The 22,573-nt window shown below is 41.9% G+C and overlaps 1 protein-coding gene across 6 annotated transcripts in view; it reads left to right on the top strand.

Moving 5' to 3' along the window:
- MTUS2 (microtubule associated scaffold protein 2) overlaps window positions 1–22,573 on the top strand; it is a 253,012-nt gene that overhangs the window by 211,833 nt on the left and 18,606 nt on the right. For all 6 annotated transcript variants that reach the window (XM_032680343.1, XM_032680342.1, XM_032680341.1 and 3 more), the window contains 2 exons: window positions 15,386–15,452; window positions 22,068–22,282. In XM_032680343.1, coding sequence (XP_032536234.1) covers window positions 15,386–15,452; window positions 22,068–22,282 — 282 coding nt within the window. The remainder of the gene's footprint in view (window positions 1–15,385; window positions 15,453–22,067; window positions 22,283–22,573) is intronic.

Here is a 22,573-nt window from a genome sequence, read left to right as displayed (position 1 = left end):
ATGTGAGCTCCTGTTGTGAACATGTGTTATGAAAAACTGTCAAGATCTTGGGGTGAGTAAGCAGAGACATAGCAAGTAGAAGTAAGGGGTTGATAACATCTGCACATTCAGCACTGGGGAGACTGATACGGAATATATGACGTTTAGCACTGGTGCTCACACTTTAGGAACAATGAAAAAATAGGGAGGAAACAGAGGAGAGCAACAAGCAACTGTGAGATCTGGAAAAATCCTTTGCTGTGATAAATAGCAGAGCACAGCTGATTTTCTTTGTAAAAAAGGACAAAGTGGCTTGAGTCCAGAGCAGAACAGTCCCCATAACAAGTGTTTTCTGTGTACCAGAAAGCTCTTTCCTCTAGCAGGGGAAAGTTTAGCAGAAACTGCTTCAACACATGAAAGAAACACAGACCTTTAGGAGTAGAGATGATCAGTTATTAGAACAAACCATTGGGAGAAGAGAAAGCAGCTCCAGACCTTCATGTCTGCAGTTTGCCAATGGATGCCTTTGTAGAGGGGATGCTTTCATCAAATATAGTTATAGAACAGTAACTGTGTAAAATGTCATGTCCCATGATACAAAAATCATGTTATTTGATTGAACCACCCCTTTGTCCTTTGTCCTTAAATTCTACAAAGGTCTGTTGGCAGCAAGAATATCTGGACATAAAATATTTTATGATACAATGGGTGTTAGAGGGGAGATACCTATTTTGAGGTTAGAAGCCTTTTCAGATAGATGTTAAAATGAGTTTTCCATGCAGAACAGCTTTTCATCACACTCTCTAATGCAGAGTTACTTGCATCTTCTGAAGTTTCTGGCAATAATCACGTCTCGATGCAGGATCTAGATTAGATGGACCATGACTGAAAGATATATATAAATGGTAATTATTATGTTCCAAGGACTTTGACATTTTTACTATTCTTTCAAGTGGAAAGTATATCTACTAGATACTCCTTCTGTGTCCTCACAGACATCCAAAAACATGTTGCTGTGCTTTTGAATCAGATACCAAAGCACAGTCTGTCTCTCGCTTAACCTCCCTTTCAGGTCTGAGCTGTCTGGTTCCAGAAGTGAACTCTAAGTTTCAGCTGCAATACTCCTGGAATTCCTTGGCCTTGCTCTCACCCCTGAGATCAGATTCAAATGCTGCTTCCTGCAATCACTTCTCGCACATTATAATTTCAGAAGGTGATTTGAGAACTATTTATTATGGTTCCTTCTTGAAACCAGCTCTAACTACAGAGGAATTAATATAAATGATGCATTTTAAAAATAAGTTCTAAAAATCATCTGAGTTAGGTTTTCTTTGTATGAAAACATCCCAAGGCCACAGCTGATAGATTGGATTCTTATTAATATTAATAAGTACTGTTCCTCTTAGCAGAGCACTGAGAATCTTCCTTATAGGAGGAACTTGGTTCATGTAAAGCTGCTGGAATTTTTTGTCACTGACATTACTGTTGCAGGATGTCAGCACTTGTCCTTTGCTCTTCTTGGCCTTAAAATACAGCAGCTTGGAGTTGTCATTGGCTTTGGTCCAGAACAACTCAGGAGTGGAAGAGGGGAGATTCCCTGTTTGTTGGGAGAAGAAGGGAACATTTCTCTGCAAAGTTGATTTAAGAGAATGGCCATCTGCTTCCAGCTACTGAGAGGTTTGGAATTTAGAATCAGCCTTGCAGGGGATATATTCTTGGGTAGAGGGCAGGTGAGGAGTTCAGTGAAAACATGCATTTTTTTCTTGTGATCTTGGTGTATAAAGGATATTTCATATGAGAAGACATGAATTCCTTGTCAGCAAGAATTAGTTCACTTGGAATTCTCTGCAAATGCTTCCTCTGTACTGTTCCAGACAAGAAGAGCTAGGAAACATACTAATAAAGTATTGTTCTCTCGTGCATTTTAATCCATGGCCTTACAAGCTACTGACATTAAAATAAATGTAAGGCTACACTAGCAGAAATAACAAAAGTCTGAAGGAATTCTGTTTAGTTCCTCACATTCCTTGTATATGAGAACTGAATTAAAAAATTAGTCAGCTGGCTGGGCTCTCTTGCTTGAGAAACAGAGAACGTATAGTCCATGTTAAATTGTTAAATTCTAGAGTAAATATTCTATTCATCTAATTATGCAATGGCATAATTGTATAATTGAAAAACTATATAAAAAAATGTTTGCTTCCATATCAGTTGCCTGAGGATCATTAAAACCTCATGATACTGTGTAATATGCAAAATATGAAACCTTACTGTAAATCCAAGGGAAATTGCCATTCAGGGGACATCTGGCATGACTTTCAGCTCTAACCAAATCATCTAGCTGAAACTCATGACTGACTGCTCCTGTCTTCAGAAATCTCAAAATCACTGTGTTAGATTTTGGAATCATTTTTTTAAGTTAGGTAAGAACAAAAATAACAGCTTCAACCTGGAAGACGATGTTCTACATGTATATGTCTAAAGTGCAATGTGGAGAATTGTGCTACAGACAACAGAGCTGCATCAGAGAAAACTTGCAATGCACCTCCAACAAGGAAGATGAAATGTACTAGTGAATGTATTTTCTTTTCATATTTCTGTGATTTTCAGTCTGACGAGATTAGGGTTCGGGGGCTTGTGATAGGACTTTCCTCACAGCTGAGAGCAGTGTGGACTCCATTCCTTGTCCTGGGGAAGCTGATCCTGCGCTAGCAAGGTTGACTCTCCTCAAATTCACCACTTTCTCACTCCTTTAGGTTTAATCCCAATCTAATTCACTGCACAAACACGTGTGTCCATAAGGAAGGAAACTGAGACAAAAAAAGTGACCAGGAGAGGGGAAGATGAAATCACTTCCTTTGACAGCAACAGTCATCTTCATTGGTTTCAAGCACTCGCGGAAATATAATGTGACTACCAATTTCAATAAGTGAAATTGGAAAGAGAATTTAGGACTAGTTGAGACTGTTTTCAAATTACACTGTATGCAGAATTGAAGAATTAACAATACTGATAATAAATGCATTGCAGTCTTTGGCCCATGCTTGGTTTATTGAAAAATAAATTCAGTCTCCCTGGTTGTCTGCAATTCTGTCACTGTACTTAACTTCTGTCTTGTAGATATCAAAATTCTGTGGAATTCCACCTGCATATTCTGTCACACAAACTATAACTAACAGTTTTGAAAAGAGTATGTGCAGAGAAATAGGTTGTGATAATCACATAAGCAGTGCTGGATGTCTCTTCTGCCTACCTTGCTCTCCCATCTTTGTCATGAATGATAATTCATGGCACACCACTTAATCATCCTCTGGGCCTCCTGTTCAAAATGCATTACTGGAATAGCTTTGTTCTATCCTGCCTCGGCACTGCCTTAGACAAAATGCTGGCCCTCACTGAATGCCGCCAAGCAGGCTTCTCCTCACACCATCCTTTGGAGGTGCTTAATGTTGGTGTCACAGCCACCTCTCACTGTTGACTGCAGAGAATGCCAGGAGGTGGCAGTTGCCAATATCCTGACTTATCCATCACTCTTGAGAGTCGAGACGTCACAGAAGTTGCAGAGTCTCAGTTATGCACCACATAATCAGAATCTGACCTTCCCGTCTCTCCTTATCTCCTCATTCCTGTAGTCTACTGTTTCTTGTCTCCCTTCTCCACAGCATATTTCTTTGTCCTCTGAAATGCTATCTGCAGAATCAGGTGAAGCAGTTTTTGAAATTGTGGTATGCCCCACCTCAGCCTTCTCTCCCCATTATCTCTCTCTGGTGTTTTCTTCAGTCCTCTTGGTCCTCACTTGTAACCACTGTCTCCAACTTTCTCCTAGTCTCCTAAGTTTATTTCCATAAGCACTGGATACTGTTGATAACTTATTCCTAGAACTGGCAGTCCTCTTGCAAACGTATTTGCACCCCTTCATGTTTCCTGTGCTGTCTTCTGCTCTCATGCCCTCAGACTGTTATCTATTCAAATTAAGTTAAATATTTGTTTGACATACTTCGCATGCTATGCCCCTCAGCAAGCATTTCCAGTGTTTCATAAAGGATGAATAATATGCAGTTCACTTGAGGATTCTCCTACTCAGTGACATACATAGTACAGTGTTACTACCTTTATGTCCCAGAGCTTTCCCAAGACTTCGGTCCCATTTTTCATTCTCCAAAGATCTCCATCTTCACACTTTCCAAATCTTTGCGGGCCAGCACTGCAAAGATCCAGGGAAAGCACTGTCACTCCCAGGAAGGTTAGCCAACCTCCATAAAATAGGGAAATATCAGATATTAATAGTTAGAAATCCCAGTCTTCTTATATATGTTAGAATATATATATAGAACCCTGATGAAATGATTTATTGTTTATTCTCTGTATAGCAGGATGTATCCACTGATACATAAAGACCATTGTGGAGTTAAAGAGAATAAAGTGCCCCATTTGGGGGCCTTAGTAAATTATAAAATATGGCTAATTTATCCCTACCTCTCCCAATTTAGTTCAGATAGATGTGAAATATTGAAATTGCTTGGACAGTAAATAGGAAGTGTATTATGTGTTTCATGGAGGGTAGTGTTGATTCTGCCACTAAAGGAAAAAATTGCTGCCCATGGTGCCTCTTTACCATTAGGATAGGTTGTTTACAGATTAAGCATCCTCTGGGACATTTAGGAAAACGTAGATGTGTTCTTCGGGCTGTAATTACCCAGGAGCTTTTACCCTGTGAGGTACTAACTACATTGTGTTTTCACTGAAGTCAATAAATATTTTAAAACATACCCTGTTAAGTCGTTTGTGGTGTGCAACTATTTTTATGTTTTAAAATCTCTTTTTAACACTTTTAACAGACTTACACTTCTTATACTTGTTGCTGATTCTATACATAACAAGGAACACCTTTCTTTATGGAACTTATCTATATTTTCTGTTCAAATAATGAAATAAAAGCTACAACTTCCATGTAAGGTGTTTTTTACCTTAACAGCACAATTTTCTTCAGCCCCTGTTGGTCTCTGTCTTATCCACAGACCTCTTCTTTCTGCCTTGAGGGGCAATGTGAGTCAGATCTGCTGGGACGGAGTTGCATGCAAACCAGTTTGGCAGAGGCACATTCACATTTTGGATGTGGACCATCAGCAAAATGCGTAGCAATATACTGGCAACAATGCACAGACAAGCAGTATTGAATGGATAGGAAAGGTTAGCAAAGTTCATTCCAGGTCATCAAATCCAGTCTCTTCCTGTTGCCAACAAGCAAATCCTATAGTTTCTTCCCTAAAATGATCAAATTTCAGTTTAAAAGTAATTATATTTTCCTCTGTTCCTGCCAGAGGTCTGTTTAGGAAAGTTTTGTGACTTAAGTATACCCACATTTACACCCTTTTATTCTTATGTAATATTTTTTTTTGACCTTTAAGTGCTTCTCCCTCTCCTAGGGTTCTCCTCCCTGATGTATTTATAGAAAGCTATCATTTTTCAACTTTACTGTTTTCTTAGGCAGATGTGTACTTACATGGCATCTCTCCAGTAGTGTAGGCTACATATTCCCTGCATCAGAACTGCTATCCCCAAAACACAGGTGACCAGAACTGTGTGAGGTTTCAGGTGGGGTCTCCCTATGGCTTTTCATAAGGCATTTAGACTTCCCTGTTAGTCTTCCTAGAACCTAAGATTGTGCTTGCTCTGCTCAGAACTGTACCATAGACATAGTTCTTAGTCATCCTATGACTGGATAAGCAACATTCTTTTTTTTTTTTTTGCTGTTATTTACAGCTGTTGAGTTTCCATCTTCTACTTGAATTTCCTATTATTTGTCCCTGTGACCGGGACCTTGAACTTCTCAGTATTCTGTATTTCTTCCCATGACCACTACTATAGCCCTACATATCATCCTTGACAAGCATTGCATTTTGACTCTCCCTTGACAGACAGTGCATCCCAGCATCTCATTAGCCCTCACTAATTTTTGACCAGGGTCATAAGTGAATAACATAACTTGCTCCAAGGATTGATCTTTGAACAGCTCCATTAATTATCTCCACTCAGTCCAATAGTTCCATTTACTGCAACTCCTTGCCCTCCCTGCTTAATACTTCTTCAGCAAGTCCCCATCTTTCCCAGCCTAATGAGCAATATTATGTTTGGCAGCATATCTGAAGTCACTAGGTCCCCAGTAGGTGGGAATTGCATATTACCCTCATCTAAAAATATAAATTCTTTTGGTGTACAAAAGCATCAGTCTGAACTGGAGTGGGATCTGTCTGTCTTTGGTGCTTTGTTATGTTTGACAGGTTTTTTTAATGTATTATTCCTCTCAGTATTTTTTCCAAGTGCCACATGCTACTGAAATCAGGCAGATGACTCTAGCATTTTAAAATTAAGAGTTGATAAGTTAATAAGCATGGTTTGAACCTGTTTTTTAAGGTACCAGTTCTCATAGAGTTTAGGTATAGGAATTGTCCTCTCCCTGACGTGCCTGTTTTGCTGAGTTTTGCTCCTCTCTCAGCTATGTTCATTTCCATTTCTATATCCTTAATCCCCTGGACATTGATGCCTGCAAGGGTGTGTTCAAAGTCCTCCACATAGTGACCTACCTCCAATCTGTAATCATGCTCCCACCACAGAGATCCTTCCTGAATTCTTTCTTCATCATCCTTGTTTATGCATTTGACTGAGGAACTGCTCTTTAAAATAGTTCCATTTTCCATTTGCTTTCTAGGCTTGAGTCTTTTCTCACCTTAGTGCTACACACCTTGACCTGCAAGATGAGGCTTAATTTAAACTGAATGAGTTTGGGTTCACTTTCTCCAAAAGGATCTAAGCTGACCAAAGAGCCCAGGAATTCACCCATCACTCTTATTCCTTATCAATCCCAAATTGGCTTCTGGGGCCTCAGTGCACCCTAGCCAGAAGGACAAGCCATGACTTCTGCTTAATTTAAGTTTCACTTAAATATTTTATTTTCCAGTTTAGTGCTTAAGTGGTACTAAAGTGGTGCATAGACCTTGCTAGCTAAACTCTATTTTAGACTTATCATCACATGCAAACAGCAAATCTCCCATTATTAGTGAAGTGATTGAAAAAGATGTGTACTTCAATTTAAAAGTATGACGAAAGGAATAATTAACAAGGTTTTATTTTCCCTGCCTGATAGTCAGACATGTTTGTCTAAGTACTATAGTTCTAATGGCCAGCTCAGAGAAATGGCTATGGTAATTTGTCTCTAAATGGGAATATTTTATTTTGTCTATGGCAGTTAAAAAGTTTCCAGTCAGGATTTGGACTGTAAAAGATCCAAATCACAGACTTCAGGTTGTGTGGCAAAAAAGAAGCTTCTACAGTGAGGATAAAAAGATTTCACCATACAAGGAAGTCTTTTTACCTTCATTCTGTAGCTGTTCAGTAGCCACCAAATTAATTTCATATGCTGTAAAGAAAAGGTAGATCTGAACACAAAACACATGCACGTTGAGTGGGATTTTTAATTTGTTTTGGTCTGGTGTTTGATTTTTGTTTGTTTGTTTGTTGGGGTTTCTATGTCGTTATTGTTGGGTTTGTTTGTTTTTAGTTACTTGACTGTGATATTCCGAAACTCCACTTGAATCCCTTGCAGGGCTGAGGAAGGGTAGAGAATAAGATATTGGCATGAACTAGACAGTTACCTGAGCATTTAAATGTAATTTAGCAGTTTTGCTGCTAATTCTTGTTGATTCCTACTATTTTCAAAATCATTTTGTGCATCACCTGTTACAGTAGGACATACAATTAAAAAAACCCCTCCTGTTCAGAAAGGCACAGATCTGAGCATCTTTCCTATCAGAAGACAGAGCTGTTTCAGCTTTAAGGATAATGCAGTTTTTCTGTATGTTTGATAGTGGTTTGGCCTTCAGGAAAATAATGGGTTTCTGGTTTAAATAGGCATTTGCAGCATGAACACCTTGAGTGCAAGTCATTGAACTGTTTTGCCTTTTTCCGGTATTATCTTTAATGTGAGTTTTTAGAGGAAAATATTTCATGCCAGGGGTAAGAGCCCAGGAAAGGTGAGGCTGCTGCATCTCCATGCCCTGTGTCTGGACAAGAAAATATGTACCCATTGGGCACATGGACACAGATCAGACATATGCACCACTATGTGTATATATGCAGGTTAGGGTTATGTTAAATTATGTGGTTTATATACACATATACATGGCCAGAAAATTACCCCAGCCCTCGAGGATTACAAAAGTCTCTAGGTACGTCGCAGAGGTCTGTGTTTTTCCAATCACAAGGAGTCACTGAGGTCCAGAAAGGTCGATCTTCTTCGAGATTTAAATAAACGACTTCAGTGGTAGTCCTTTCGGGGAGATCAGACCGTCTCGGGAGGCTGGGGAACGCTCGGGGGGACATCCCTCACGGCCCGCGGACGAACCAGTGGACCCACTCGGGGAGAGCAGACCACTGGAAGCGGGGCCCCGTCCCCTGTCCCGCCCCGCTGGCAGCAGCCCCCGCGCCGCGGGGCCGCGCAGCACCGCGGGCAGCTGTGCTCAGCCGCAGAGCCCGCAGGGCGGCCGGGACGGGATCCAGTGCGGCAGAGCCGCCGTCCGCAGGCACCGCAGCCCCGCTGCCCGGCTCGCGCCACGCAGTGGATTAGGGAGCGGTGCGGAGAGTAGCCGGGGGACGTTCGCGTTAAAGGCACCATCCGAGCGGACACGGAAGACGGGGACTACGGTGATCAGTGGCTGTGAATGCAGCAGGAAGATGAGAAACCAGAACCTCCCTGGCTGAGAGCCCAGGCTCACTCTGGGATTTCAGCACGTTTGGGGATGTCGCTGCGAAGTTTCAAACCCCGTCCCTTGCCGTCCCCCACCCCGACACGTCCCTGCGATGGCGCTGCTGGACGTGCCCTGCTCTGGGCAAGCCTTTGCCAGCCGAAGCAACCGACCGCTCTCTTTCGGGAGAGGCCCGAGCCAGCGGGCGAGCAGCGGTGCTCCGGCGGGGCGGGGAGCGGACAGCGATCCGCGGGGGGCGAAGGCGCCGCCGGCTCCGCTACTCCACACCCGCCGGGCCGCAGCAGCCGCCGGCTCGGCGACACCGTCCCTGCCCCGCTCCCGGCTCCTCGCCCCCGGCCCCGGCATCCCCCGGCGCCCCGGGACGCTTCAGGTCGACAAGTCCCCTTGGCCAGCCTCGGCGTGCGGGGACGCGACATCCCTTCCTGCCAGTGTCACTGCCCGGGGCTCATCCTCTGGCTCCGTGTCAGGCTGGCGGCAGTCCGGCGGGTGGCAGTCCGGCGGGTGGCGGTCCTGCCAGGATGGGCAAATGCTGCTCCACATGTTTCCCCCCCGTTCGGTGCGAGGACGAGACGGTACTTTTGCCTCTTTTTATCCTTTCGTGAAAGGGAAGAAAAGTAGACGTGATAGAGCCTGTGCTGGCTGCTTCTCGCTGGCGTCGGTGGCATGTGCGCATCCAGGGTGGCGGAGAGGGGACCGATGCTTGGCTTGTTTACAGCGTGGTGATCTCCCCTTCACCAGGGACAGGTCTAACTGTCGCTTTCTCATGCACTGCAGTGCCTTACATAAGTTTATCCTGCAGTGTAAATGTAAGGGTTGGATGCTTATGAAGCAAGGAGGGACCTTTGGCATCTTCTGTAGCAACAGTCGGCTTGATATCTTGCTCTGCTTTTCATACATTTTTAATAGCCATGCGGAGTACAAGTTATAAAGGAAACTTGCACAGAGTTTTAAAGTTTGAAGATATACTATTCAGCCTATAGCTGTCCTAAGGTTTTACCTCTCCAACAATCCTCCTCTCTGACAGAATATTGATCCTCCAATCTAGGAGAAGTGAAACAAGACAAAACTACCTTTTTTTTTTCTTATGTCCGGGTGAATCTAAATCAAATACCCAGGCATCAAAATGGGTCATGTAACAAATGCCAGAGCAGAGGTAACTATGTAGCTACAGACAGCAGGAAAATAACATGTGCAAGAGAAGTTGTGGGACATTTCGAACACATAGCTTTTCCCACTGCTCTTCTGGGAATTTGCCTGGATTTCAAGTACATACAGAAGAATGAGAGAATGAATATATGCAATTAATATGCTTGATAGAAAATATCTTGGCAGCAACAGGTATTTGTGAAGTATATTCTGTTAGAGTTTGGCTTTTTAAAATATTCATCTACTACATGAAATGAAAAACTGGTAGTGTCTCCCATTTACTAATAATATGTTCAAATATAGCTTGAGAAGTGCTAATAACTAGGTTAAGAAAAAATGTGTGGGTTAATATAAAACTTGTCAAATATAGCGGTCACTGGGGGATATCTAGGTGCTTGTGAACTTTAACCTAAACGTAAAGAATGTTATGAGGGAGGATTACCTGACAACATGATTAAGCAGCAATGTTAAAGCACTTCTTTTTTGAAGGAAGACTATAGATAATTTTGAGCATCAACTGCAGTGGGATTCAGTTATTACTTTTACAGGTATCATCTGAAATATTTATTGGTACAAGAGAATTCTCAATGTATATGATTCTCTTTCCAATTTTTTATATAAGACCTTGCCACAGGGAAATCTAAATAAAGCAACAGTGACTAAGCACCATTTGCAGGTCAGCATTTTTTTTAATATTTTGAAAGCTTCGGATACGGAAAAGCTGTTCTGGAGGAACAGTTTTAATAACAAGTGCCATAGAGCATCTCTGTGCAGTGCATTTTTTAGGAGGTATTGCAGAGAACTGAGAAGTGTTTGTGAAGACATTGTACATACATTTAGACCTTAGAATATGTGCAAACATGAAAGTTGGCAGGGTGGAGACACACGTAAATTTGGGAAGTTAACTTCCTAGGTTTACTTCCCAGTTGCGGTTGACTTCCTGTGTGGGTCTGGGCAATTTTCTTATGTTCCTTGCCTCATCTGACCCATTTCCATTTCTGCAATGGATCTACTATTACTTACCTATTTTTAAAAAACACCTGGAGGTTTAATTAATTAGCATTTCTAATTAATTAGTATCTCTCAGGTAGTTTGTAGTTCTCAGAGGAGACTCTAAGGCAAATCTCCCCACTCCACAATTATTCCTGGTCCAAAGTAAAATCTTGACCTGTCTCCCTGATGATGTCTCCTCAAGGATATCTTGCCTGTCAGCTGAAACTGTGCAACTGAAGCAGAGACCTTTGAAGATCATCTAGAGCAGAGACATCTTCAGATATCCAGCCTCTGCCCCCAAGCCTTAATCACTACTTCTCTTCTTAGTCTGTTTGGACAACACCAGCATCTTACCCATCCTCAGACTCATATTTTTTCCAAGTTATTTTTCTAGGTCCTCACATGCAGTTATATCTAAATTCTGCTGATTTATTTTCTTAATACACTGTTAACTTTTGGCCAGTGTTATTTAATTGGATTAATTCATGTTTCCTTCCTATGTCTGGCTACCTGCCTGACTACATGCCAGGTTTTCTGGAGCTGCTTGGAAATTTCACCAATATAAGTCATGCCTCAGTCTACCCTCAGGGTGTTTTGAGTTGAACAGAGAATACACAAGTGCCATTTTCAGTGTCTGTTTCACTTACTGAAATGCAGTCTGACGTCAAGCCTTTCACGGGAGAAATATTGGGAAGTCTGTGTTATAAGGCTGATCATATGAAAAAGAGTTGCTACTGCGTCTTCTGTTCAACAGACAGTAGTTTAAATACAGAGCAAACATGTCATTCTACCTATTCTATTCTATTTTTCTTTCTGTCTGAGGAGATGAGGCACATTCCAGACGCAAGACTCAACCATTATATTGGAGAGTTCTGGAATGAAGAAGAAGGTTTTCTTCATCTCTGTCATGAGTGTAATTTTATTTTATGAAAATTACTTCAGCATCAGAGTAATTTCTTGAGATGGAGTAACAGAAGACCTTCGTCATCATTTTTCCAAGAAGTACTGAAACTCATCATTCATTAAAAGTACATGAAAATAAGTGCAACATTTTAATTCGTATAAAACCCACTGTTTTGGTTACACAATTTGGCCAGAAAAAAATTAATTCCAGATCACATCAAAGGGATTTTTTTTTTCTCCCTGTCCATTTAACTGCAGCACTAAAATGCTGGATATTTGCACAATCTCCTTACAGTGTCTCTGACCTTTTCACCTACTGGAAACAGCTGTGTTGCTAGTATGGTCGCTGAACCTTTTTAAACCTAAGTTGGATTTGACCCTTAGCTGCTAACTCTCAGTAGCTCAACTCCAACTGGTGGCCTAGTACAGGACCTCTACAAACCTCCTTTGGTATGTTGAGCCTGTCAGACACAAAACTATTGGGAGGGCACCTGCTTACCTTGTCTTCTCTTTCAAATGTTTTGTTGCGATAAATAGTAATGAAGACTGATAAACCCAATGGGATGTCCTGTTAATTTGGTTTCTTATACATTTGTTTCAGGAAAGTTTTCCTTGTGTGCTTGTGAATTTTCAAATTGCTTTGTTGTTTTGACATTGGATATATATGAATCTCAGCTATCTCTGATAGCTTTACATTCCAAAGTCTGATCCAGTTTTGCTCTACTGTAATGTTTGATTTCCTTGGCACTGGCATTCCCAGTTCCCTGGTTGCACTGACAGTGAAGTGCTGGTTATCTGCAGAGCCTGATGATAACAAGTAGGGACTTTTTCGTTTTGCATTACTGTCGTGTTTAGACTGCTGCAGGAACGCATGCAGTTCAAACCTATCATGTTACACTGACAAAGCAGGTTGCTGTAACAGCAGATGTCAGAGATTTTTGTAAATTCACTGTGCATCCAGGAACCCAGGAGGCTGATACAATGATTAGCCAAAACTGCACCTTGCTTCTCTTGCAGAAGAGGAAGATAAAGGACTCATGTACTGTTGCTCTCAAGAAGAACGCTCTGAGAAAGAGGAACTACTTGAGGCCTTGGCACTGAGGCCAACCTTTGCACGTATAACCTCCCAGGAGGTTATGTACATAAATACATAAATATGAAGTCCCAAAGAGCAAACAGGACACTCTAACCAATATAAAATACAATGCAAAAAGTATTGGCAAGGCAGTGTAATGACAGCAAAGGCACCTGAGCTATGTCAATATCAGCTGCTTGAGACAGCCCCAGGGGCTGCTCTGGAAACCATGGCCCCAGGACAGTGGGAGGCAGACGTGAGGCCCACTGTCCTGGTAGATTGGTGTCCGTGCTGGACCTTAAGTTATGGGATAGCATTTTTAAGCTGGCACCATGGCAATTCTCTACATTTTTGGAGAGGGTCCCACCACCGAGGGTCCCACCACCAAGTGTCCTCAAGGGTAGGGCAAACCTTACCTAAGATAAAACATAATGTAATATTTCTAATGGGGGATCAAAATTCTAAAACCCTTTTTTTCCCCTAGGATGTGGGGTTTTTAATTGCTTTTAATTTTCTTCATGCAAATAGAATGGTAACAATGCCACTGAATTCTGCTTATCTGTAGGTTCTGGCAATGGTTTGTGCAGAGCTTTCTTGCTTAAGTGGCTTTTGTTTCAAATAGTGGGAACCTGGTAATTTGAGTGCGTGCTCCCCATCTGCAAGTCCTGTACCCAGTATATCCCTGTGCAGACATCTTCAAGGGCATCAAGTCCTGGCAATCTGTCAAGAACACTTCTTAAAATTACCCCAGTGAGTTAAACAGACAGTGTGGGCAGATGCAGTGGTATTCTCCAAAAGGGGAAACCTTATCTCTAAAGGCTGCTGATTTGGGAATATGTGTGAAGGGTTCTGGCTTTTTAACATACCAGGCTGTATTTATCTGGACCTTTTAATTTTTTTTTTCATAACTTTTTTACTAATTAGGAAAAAAAAAAAAAAAAAAAAAAAAAATGCACATCATTTTATTCTGAGCCTAATGCAGTTGGTCGGGACTGGACACTCTGCAGTCCTGGCACACAGCCCCATGTGCATTACTCAGCAGGGTATGGAGCTGACTGGAGGAACCAGGCCTTGCACTCCTGGTATCTTCCCATAACTGAGTAAGAAAGATGCCCACATCATCTGGGTCTCCTCAGGCTCTCAAGGCTCTCAAATCAGCTCAGTTTCTCACTCTGTTTACAGCAAACTTTCTGGAAAGTGTGTCCCTTGGATCTGGTGGAAATCCTCCCAAAACGGCAGTAGTGAAGGATTAATATAAATTCCACATTCCATTATTCTGGTAGTACCAGAAATAAAGCTGTGTTAGTTCTCTTAACGGAGTTAAAAATTAGATACAGGAAAAATAAACAGAAAGATTAAGATCTGAAATATTTTTTCCACTTTCATTTTTGTAATATAGAACTAATTTGCTATCCTATCTGCTATGTATCCTGCTGCCAAACTAATCCTTTTTGTGTCCTAGATTTTTGTTAGCCTTGCTTGTTTATTACTGAAAGATTTTGTTTCTAGGACTCCTTGTAATTCAATTTACTACTGCACTGCCCTTTCTTTTGAATATAACTTTTCTGTAGTGTCCTTTTAGGATTCTTGATCTTTTCTAACCTGGAACATATTTAGTAGTCTGATCTAGTTTTCCTAATAGTGAACTTCCCAGGATACCTTCTTTTATCTTCTTCCTAATATGATTCAGGATACATCTCAATTTAAAGTGCCCGTATGATTGAACCATTATGCTGGGATTTATTGTAGAAAATCAAACTCCAGTGGAGTTTTCCTAAGAATTTTCTTTGTCAGCTTGTACAGCACTCATCAGATATCTTCTGTCAAAGTCATTTCATTTTATTAATAACACCTTAACATTGCTAATGTAAATATATTTTTATTTTCCTTTAGCTAATTCATGCACTTTACTTCCTTAAGTATTTGGATTTCTTTTGAGACTAGTCAAGGAAAGGAGCTCTTGTTCTTCACAGGTAATGAAATCACAGGAATAAACATGGAAATAGTCATGAACATCAGGTTATTAGTGGTGTCTGTATGGGTATGCTCACCATGTCTAGAATGGTGTGAGTACACTTATCTGCTCTGCAAATTTGACTGTGTGAGCATATTATTATGTTTGGAGGTGTTAAATGCAGACATAAATAGATTAAAGTATTTTAACAGAATTAATAAATCAATATTGTACATGCAGTCCAGCCATAAATGGTACACAGGTTGACCAAAATATGATATAAAAAAAAAATGTCTTTTTAGACACATAGGAGTAAATAGAGTATTTTATGCTGTCATGTTCACGTGAGTGTGTGTACATGTATTCACAGACGTACAGGGTATTTCTAACCAGTGAGTCATGGTTCCTAAGCTTGATTTAAAAACTGAATGAATTAATTATAATCCCACTCCCCTCCCCTAAAACAAATCTGAGGAATCAATCTAATCTGCTTTACTAAATGAACATGTGAAAGTGCTTATCTGGGATAAACCTGGGGACTATACATACTTCTCTCTCTTTTTCCTTAAACAGAATGAAAATGCCCTTGTGAAAATAAAGGAGTTAGGAGTCGAGCTTGCAAAGATCAGGGATGAAGTTGGTAAGTAGTACAAGAAAAGTAAAAATTAAGTGATTTTCTCACTTTACACAAAATCAGTTATTATTATTATTTGTGACGTGATCCTGGAGAACCTGCATGCATGTGATGAAGTGTCTTCTGAAGCCTACTGGCCAGGGGTTTTGTGGCTTTGCAGGGAACTGTGATTTTACCTCTTTGCTGTGGAGATGGGACCATCACCACACATACTGGAGCTACTCGTGCATCATCTTTACTGGAGAAATTGTTCTTCATAAATCCATAGCTTCCATTCTCAAACATCACCACTGCCAAGGACAAAGCATAATGATGAAAAGTGGAAACTTGAGACTGTTGCAGTGCATGGTGACTAGGAATGCATCACTTAATTATGAACATTTGCATGGTTTGCAGTTCAGATACAAACTGAAGGACACCAAGCTCCAAACTTGCTTATTAATATCTCTAAGGTCTCTTCCCAGTGGAGACAGGAAGAGCAATGCATCCCATGTGATCTGTGTATTCTCTGTGTATCTACATACATCACTTTTCCTTTTGGTTTCTGATCTAGACAGGGGAGACAGGGAGAGTGTACAGATATTGCAACTCCTGAGAGAGAAGATGGGCTTTTGTTCTGGCTTCAGTCAACAGGCTGAGTTCTTTTGGGCTTGAATCTCCCCAGAATGAGTATGATGTAGGGTTCATCTACCCCAGGGCAAATGGAGAGGAGGACCACTGGGGCAGGGGACACCCTGGGTACTGAAAGGTGTTGGAACCACAAATGACTGGAGTTATGAATAGGGGGGACTTCATAGCTTTCCCTTCATGTGGAAGCCCAGTTACTGGGTACATACAGTAAACACTTGTGCCAAGTGGACAGAGGGTGACTCGGCTGGCAAAGGAAGGCTCAGGCCAAACCCCTGTGAGATGGGCAGAACTGCAGATCCTTCCTGTGCTTCGTCTCCACCTTGCCTAAGACAACCCACTTCAGAAAAGCTGAGCAAAGCCCTTTTCTGAAACTTGTGCTCCCTGATATGCCCCTCCGAAATTATTTGTTTGATTTTCATTTCATGGTGAGCTTTATTGTCCCCATGGCCAACATATACTGCAGGAATGGCAGAATAGCATTTGCAGTTATTCCCTGATGTCTGCCTTCCTCCATCCTCTGATCTCCATAGTTCTCAAAGAGGAATTGTAGCCACTTTTGGTTGGTTGGTACATTCTTCAGGCAGGGCATATCTGAAGCTCTTCGTTCAATATCCATTTCTCATTTGAAAGTCCTGCTTCAATCTGGCAGGGTGGGTTTGCTCATTTTCGTGAGTGTTTTTTCAAGTGGCGGTGACATGGGAAGGAAAGAAAGGTTCAGTGCTGGAGATGAAGAGTTCTGCTTCCATTTACACCATGTTTATACAGCTGAAGTGAATACAAATCCCTGATGGTTTTGCTGGAGAACACTGCCAAGGATATAAGTAAGTGCTGGCCTGTTTGGGGGTCACAGAGTAGGATGTTCAGTAACAGGAGATCATGGCACTGCCTGCCCTTGCTATTGCCCTTGCATGTGCAGCAATAGACACCTCCTCTGCCCAGAACTGGGTCACGATGGCAAATGTGGAGACAGTTTTGGTAAGAACCCCAGATACTCCAGAAGAGCAGGCTGAGCTGTACTGCTTCAGAAGGGAGACAAACTGTAGACATGTATGGGCTTTCTTTCTCAGAAAGGGGAAAGGTGGTGTGAGATAGTCCTGTCCTCAGTGGTCCTGTAGTCATGTGTAATGGAGAGGAGCTGTTGCAGGCCACCTCTTCCTGAGCAAGCCACCACTCTGGGAGACACCAAGATGCTGAGCAGAGGCTGTTTAGGAGTGACACAGGTGGTTGGTCATCTGCTCGGTGAAGATAATCTCCTCTCTATAACAGGTGCAACATGAGATGCAACATAGCCAGATAGAAGGACTCCCAGTAGCAGTGAACAAAAAAATGGACATGTGCAGGTATTGCACTTCAGCACAATGCAAAAAAATAAATCAGCGGTACAAATCCTAGTATGTATCCATAAATATGGAAGATCAATGTCTATGTTTTTTAGTGAAAGTCAAAAATTGCTGGACAGTCTGTTTTCCTTTGGTATGAAATTATAAAATTAAGTTTCGTGAAACAACCCGGGTTTTAAATCTGTGGAAAAGGTGAAAGGCAAATGCCATGTGCATGAGAGCTTTTCTCGTCAGTGCACTTCTTTGCTATCTCTAAAGCAGTTCAAGTTGGGGCTGTAGGTGCTACTGGAGACATGCAGCCCCCTTGTGCCATAGGAGGGTTATTTTGCTCTCACTATCAGATGAATTATAGGTGATTCTATGAAGAAATTTAGGGAAAATCTACAGGGCATGTTATACAACCAAGTTGTATTCTGACTTGTTCCAGTCACTTTGATAAGTAGTCACTCATTAATTTAAAAATAAGTAGTCCAGTTAAACAGCATGGGTGTTGGTCAGAAATTCCTGATTTCTCATGTGTAAATTCACCATGTCAGATTCACTGATGCAAATACCTTAATGAATTAGTGAAACAAGGCTGGATTAGCCAGGGTTGATACAGGCAGTGTGTCCAACATTTAGTTATTTAGGCAATAGCTGTAATTCAGAGTTACAATTTAGGTGCTGAACGTGCTTAGTTTTGAAAGCACATGGTCTTTGTTAATTTCAACAGAAACTGCAGGATTCTGCTATACAAAGCAATGAAGCTGCAAGAAAGAATACACTGTTCAGAAAAGTCAGAATTAAGTTTAAGGAAAATTCTTTTGGTAAATAAAAGCATTGTTGAAGCAATAGCAGTGATAGAGCATATTTAAAATAGCTTAGGGAGACCTGCACCTTCTGGACTCAAGCAAAATATTTAGGTTCAGACAGTGCTGACTTTTACCCCCAGCACCTCTGTGAGTGTATCACACCTTGTCTGAAACCAGCATGGGTGAAATAAGAAAGTGATTCTCCCTCCCCAGTCCTGGGGAGGAATATGGCCTCTATAAACACTGAGGGACTTGTTTTTTTAAGCAATAAGATTTGCTCGTGTATTTTGCTAGAAATAGCAAGGCTAGAAAAACATGAGAAGCAGTCGTTCTACAGTCAAGAAACTGATCTTTATAAATTATAAATATAAACACTTTTCAGCTGCAACACTGAGCCTCTTGAAATAAAGAGGTTTTGAAGATGGGCTATTTCCCTTCAAGCTAATTGAAATTAAATGTCAGAATTACCTGCTTCTTTTCTGCAGACCAATGGCATGTGAAGTGAGTTGAGAGGAGGTATAAAGATGCATAAAAAAACTAGATGAAGACAAGACGATCTGATGTCAAGTTTAAAATTTGTATTATCTGTATTCACAAGAATTTGGAAACCAAAGCCTGTGTACCATTTCCTCCTGGGTATGCCTCCCAGTCAGAGGACCCGTAACCTGAGCATGGTGGCTGGGATTTTCTCTGTGAATCTGGGGTCAAGGGTCAGGACAAAGAGAAGAGTCTAAGTGGCAAAGAGCCTCTTTCTCATGTCAGCAAACAGTCCCTCTTTGGAGCCACAAGACACCAGCCCCCTGGTTCCATCAAGATTAACCCTCCTGAATGGGAGGTTGGGCTGTGGCTCAGAGTCTGTGTGTGTGGCAGGGTGTCAGTCCAGTGGTAACATCTACGTTTCCCTCACTGTCCCAGCCCATTCAGAAATGGGTTTTGCTCAGCTGTTGCACATTGTAAAAGCCACTTGGTGCTCAGGGAATAGAGAGGCAACCATAGCCAGTCTCATTTAACCCAGCACACTGCCATCCCAGGAAATGCCACATTATGTCAGAATCATTTCCAGCCTGTAAGCAGCAAGGGAAATACCCAGAGAGAAGGAAAAAGACAACCAGGGTGTAACTCTTCATGATAGCAGCCAATTGTAGTTTTGCTCTCCTTGTCTTGTTCCCTGTCAGTAACAGATTCATATAACTTTTCTTAGTGATTTTTTCTTTTTCTACAAGAGTGGCTCACTTTAGCAGTATCCCTATCCTGATGCCTGAAATTCACTGTTTTACAGTAACATTAGCCAGTCTTCTGTTCAGGCATCTGTTTTGGGGTCCTTGCTGGTGCCAACGCAGCTGTTTCACCAGAACCATACACTGACGCCACAGCAGATTCAACGCCACCTCCAGCAGAGAGGGCTCTCCCATGCTGGTTCCTGCTCCATAGGAGGATAGGAGAGCTGCAGAGCCTTAGGCTGCATGGATTTTGCCTTCTGCTATGCCTGTTCCAGTAGAGCCAGGCCCAAAGGTCCATCTCCTCACTAAGAAGAGATTCAGTTCTTCCTCACCCCTTCGGTCGTTGACCTCATTTGTCTTAGTCTGAGACTTACAGTAGGATTCATTCCTTCGCATTAGAGGTATTTTATATTCACTATAAGGCAAATTTCATGGGCAATGGCCCTATTTTCTGCCTCCAATGGCATTGTTGGGTGTGTGGGGAACACGGCATGCAAGCACACTTTCTCTGCTTTCCTCTTCCCTCCATTTTGCAGCTGCATCAGAGTTTGATTTGTGAATAGTTTTGCGTTTCAGGTTACAGGAAGTATTTCAGATGGACTTTCTTTTGGTTAGAGCATGTTATTTCATTGCCCAGTCCTTCCTATGTGCTGGGTAATCTCATCAGAGAGAATGGAGAGAGATGGGGTTCATTACAGCTCCCATTTAAAGCTTGAGGAAGTTTGAATTCTACTGAAGGCATAGCTGCAAGCATAACCCCTCCTGCTCTGGGATCACTTTACATGCCAAAGAAAATAAAAAAGCAAAATGCATTCCAGCTAATGACCATATAAAACACAAATTGTACCATTCCATTTTCAGTATGAGGCAGGTGGGAAAGCTTTCTATGTGCTGCCACTGAGGTGCTCACTGGTTCACTCTCTGTAAGGAGCAGAGAACTTCGAAGGGACACAGAGTTCCTCATAGGACTCCAGAAAACATTAAGATCAGAACAGGATCCCAGTAGTGTTTATCTGTCTGGACATACTGAGCAAATCTGGATACTAGTGTCCAGTAAGTGTGGAAGCAGAGCTCTAAACAGGGTGAAAAATAGCTATGTGGGAAAGGAAATGGTTAGTTCGGGTGCCCAAACTACCTTGCATGGGTGCACTCAACATGAACTGTGGGGGCAGCAGTGGTAATTTGGACAAATTGTTGCTATCCTGGAAAAAATGAGCACAGTCTGACACCATCGTAGAAAGAGCCAGAAAAACATGCAGGGTGCCAGATACTGAGCAAATATATGGTCATAGGATAAATATGGGTTTGAAGCATGCAGCAGGGAAACAGCTGCTTCCAATCCTCCCGTTTACAATGCTACACAGGTCTGTGCATGGCATGTGCATTTTGAAAGGCAAAGGAAGGATGACTATGCAGACAGTTTGTTCGAAAGCTAATAATCTTTCTAAATCAGCTGTGAGTCTAAATCAGAAAGAAGCTCTAGAAACCCGTCTCTCCTTCACTAGTATTCTGAATGTTGTGGTCATGATGATTTTAATCACTTCTTACCTGTTGGATCTTTACAAGTGAGCAAATTTGCTCTCTAAATGTTGTCTGGCTGATCTTGTCCAACTTACATCAGGTCTTCAGCGTCTGGATTTGTTGCAACTGTTCTTTAGCAAAGCACAAGGCTGAAAACAGAGCGTTTGTGACACGGCTTTCCTTGCATCCTGGGAACAATATAGGTGAGGAACCAGATGAGGAAATGGACTGATTATCCTTGACTTGATGGAACTGTTGGAAAACAATTGTAGACATGGTTGTGAATTCTGAGACATAATCACTGGGTTAGTTCACTGGAGTAAAAATTTCACATTTTCTGATTTCCTTCAGTATCAGCCTTTCACTTGTGCTCTCTGATTCCATTAAGCACACAAGAGAGTGGTTTGAGTATAAAAGTATTTTAAGGAAGTGTGCATTAATGGATTTGAGTAGTCCTTACTGGAGGTGGTGCAAAAGACAGGTTTATGGGGTGACCACCTTCTAACAGCTGGAAAATGGGATGTGTGAGATGCAATCCCTCTCCTGGTCAAGTCATCAATCATACTCCTTGCATAATATGTGCACAGGGTGCTCCTCAAGAGCCCAGGCAGCTTCTGCCTTCACTGGAAGTGGGAACTTACCCAAGACTGTGTCTTGAGAGAAGAAAATAAGAAAAATCTTATATCCCAGTTGAAAGGCTTTGTGTCAAGTGATTGTCTCACATGCTGTTTCTTATATCTAAGGCCAGGTAAAATCCCCAAGTGGATCCAAGACTGTGCTGGTCAGGAGGGGACAATCAGTCACCCTACAGGTCCACAGAATTCCGCGTTTTATTTATTATTAATGTTATAGTTATTGTTGTTGTTATTTTTCAATTCCAGTTTTGCATGGGCTTTTGCATACTCTGACAGTGCCTATATTGAAACAAATGCATGTGTATATGTGTGTGAGAGAGAGCGGGACAGGGAGAATCAGCAGCAAGAACTTGTTGCTGGCTGAGATTCATGGAAGTCCCAGAGTCAGTGAGAACCACCGTGCTCAGTGGTGTACAAACAGGTCCAATTCCACTGTTGGGTCCAGAGGAGTTCAGAGTCTGACTGCATGGTCTTGTCCCCATAGCCCTCAACACAGTGAGATGGAAGAAACTACTGAGCGAGAAGGAGGAGCTGGAGAGGCGCTTCGAGGAGGAAGGGAAGCAGCTCCGCAGGCAGCAACAGGAGGAGATGCAGGCGCTGGAGCAGCGGCTGCAGGAGGAGTACAGTGCTAAGAGGGAGAGCCTGCAGGAGCAGCACAGGCTGCAGCTGGAGCAAGCCAAATTGCAGCATCAGGATCAGGTCAGTCTCCATCTGTGGCCTTTGAAGAGTAGTCCATGCCAGTACTGGGAGGGTTCAGGTAATGAAATATATATTGAAGATTCCAACAGGAAGGCACTGGTAATGAATTGATGACTGAAAAAATGTATTTATGACTATCTTTACTGCTGTTTCTCGCTATTAGTTCTGCTGTTATTTCTACAGAGTAGTCTATTACATTGCTATGTCTTGTCTTCACATGCTTCCCTATGTTTTACAGTAAAAATATTAAGAGTATCTCTGCTGCCCACACATACTTGCTCCTCAACCCAC

The sequence above is a fragment of the Chiroxiphia lanceolata genome, chromosome 2 (assembly GCF_009829145.1).
Source record: "Chiroxiphia lanceolata isolate bChiLan1 chromosome 2, bChiLan1.pri, whole genome shotgun sequence".
Taxonomy (NCBI): Eukaryota; Metazoa; Chordata; class Aves; order Passeriformes; family Pipridae; genus Chiroxiphia; species Chiroxiphia lanceolata.
This window is presented reverse-complemented; position numbering and strand designations above follow the sequence as displayed.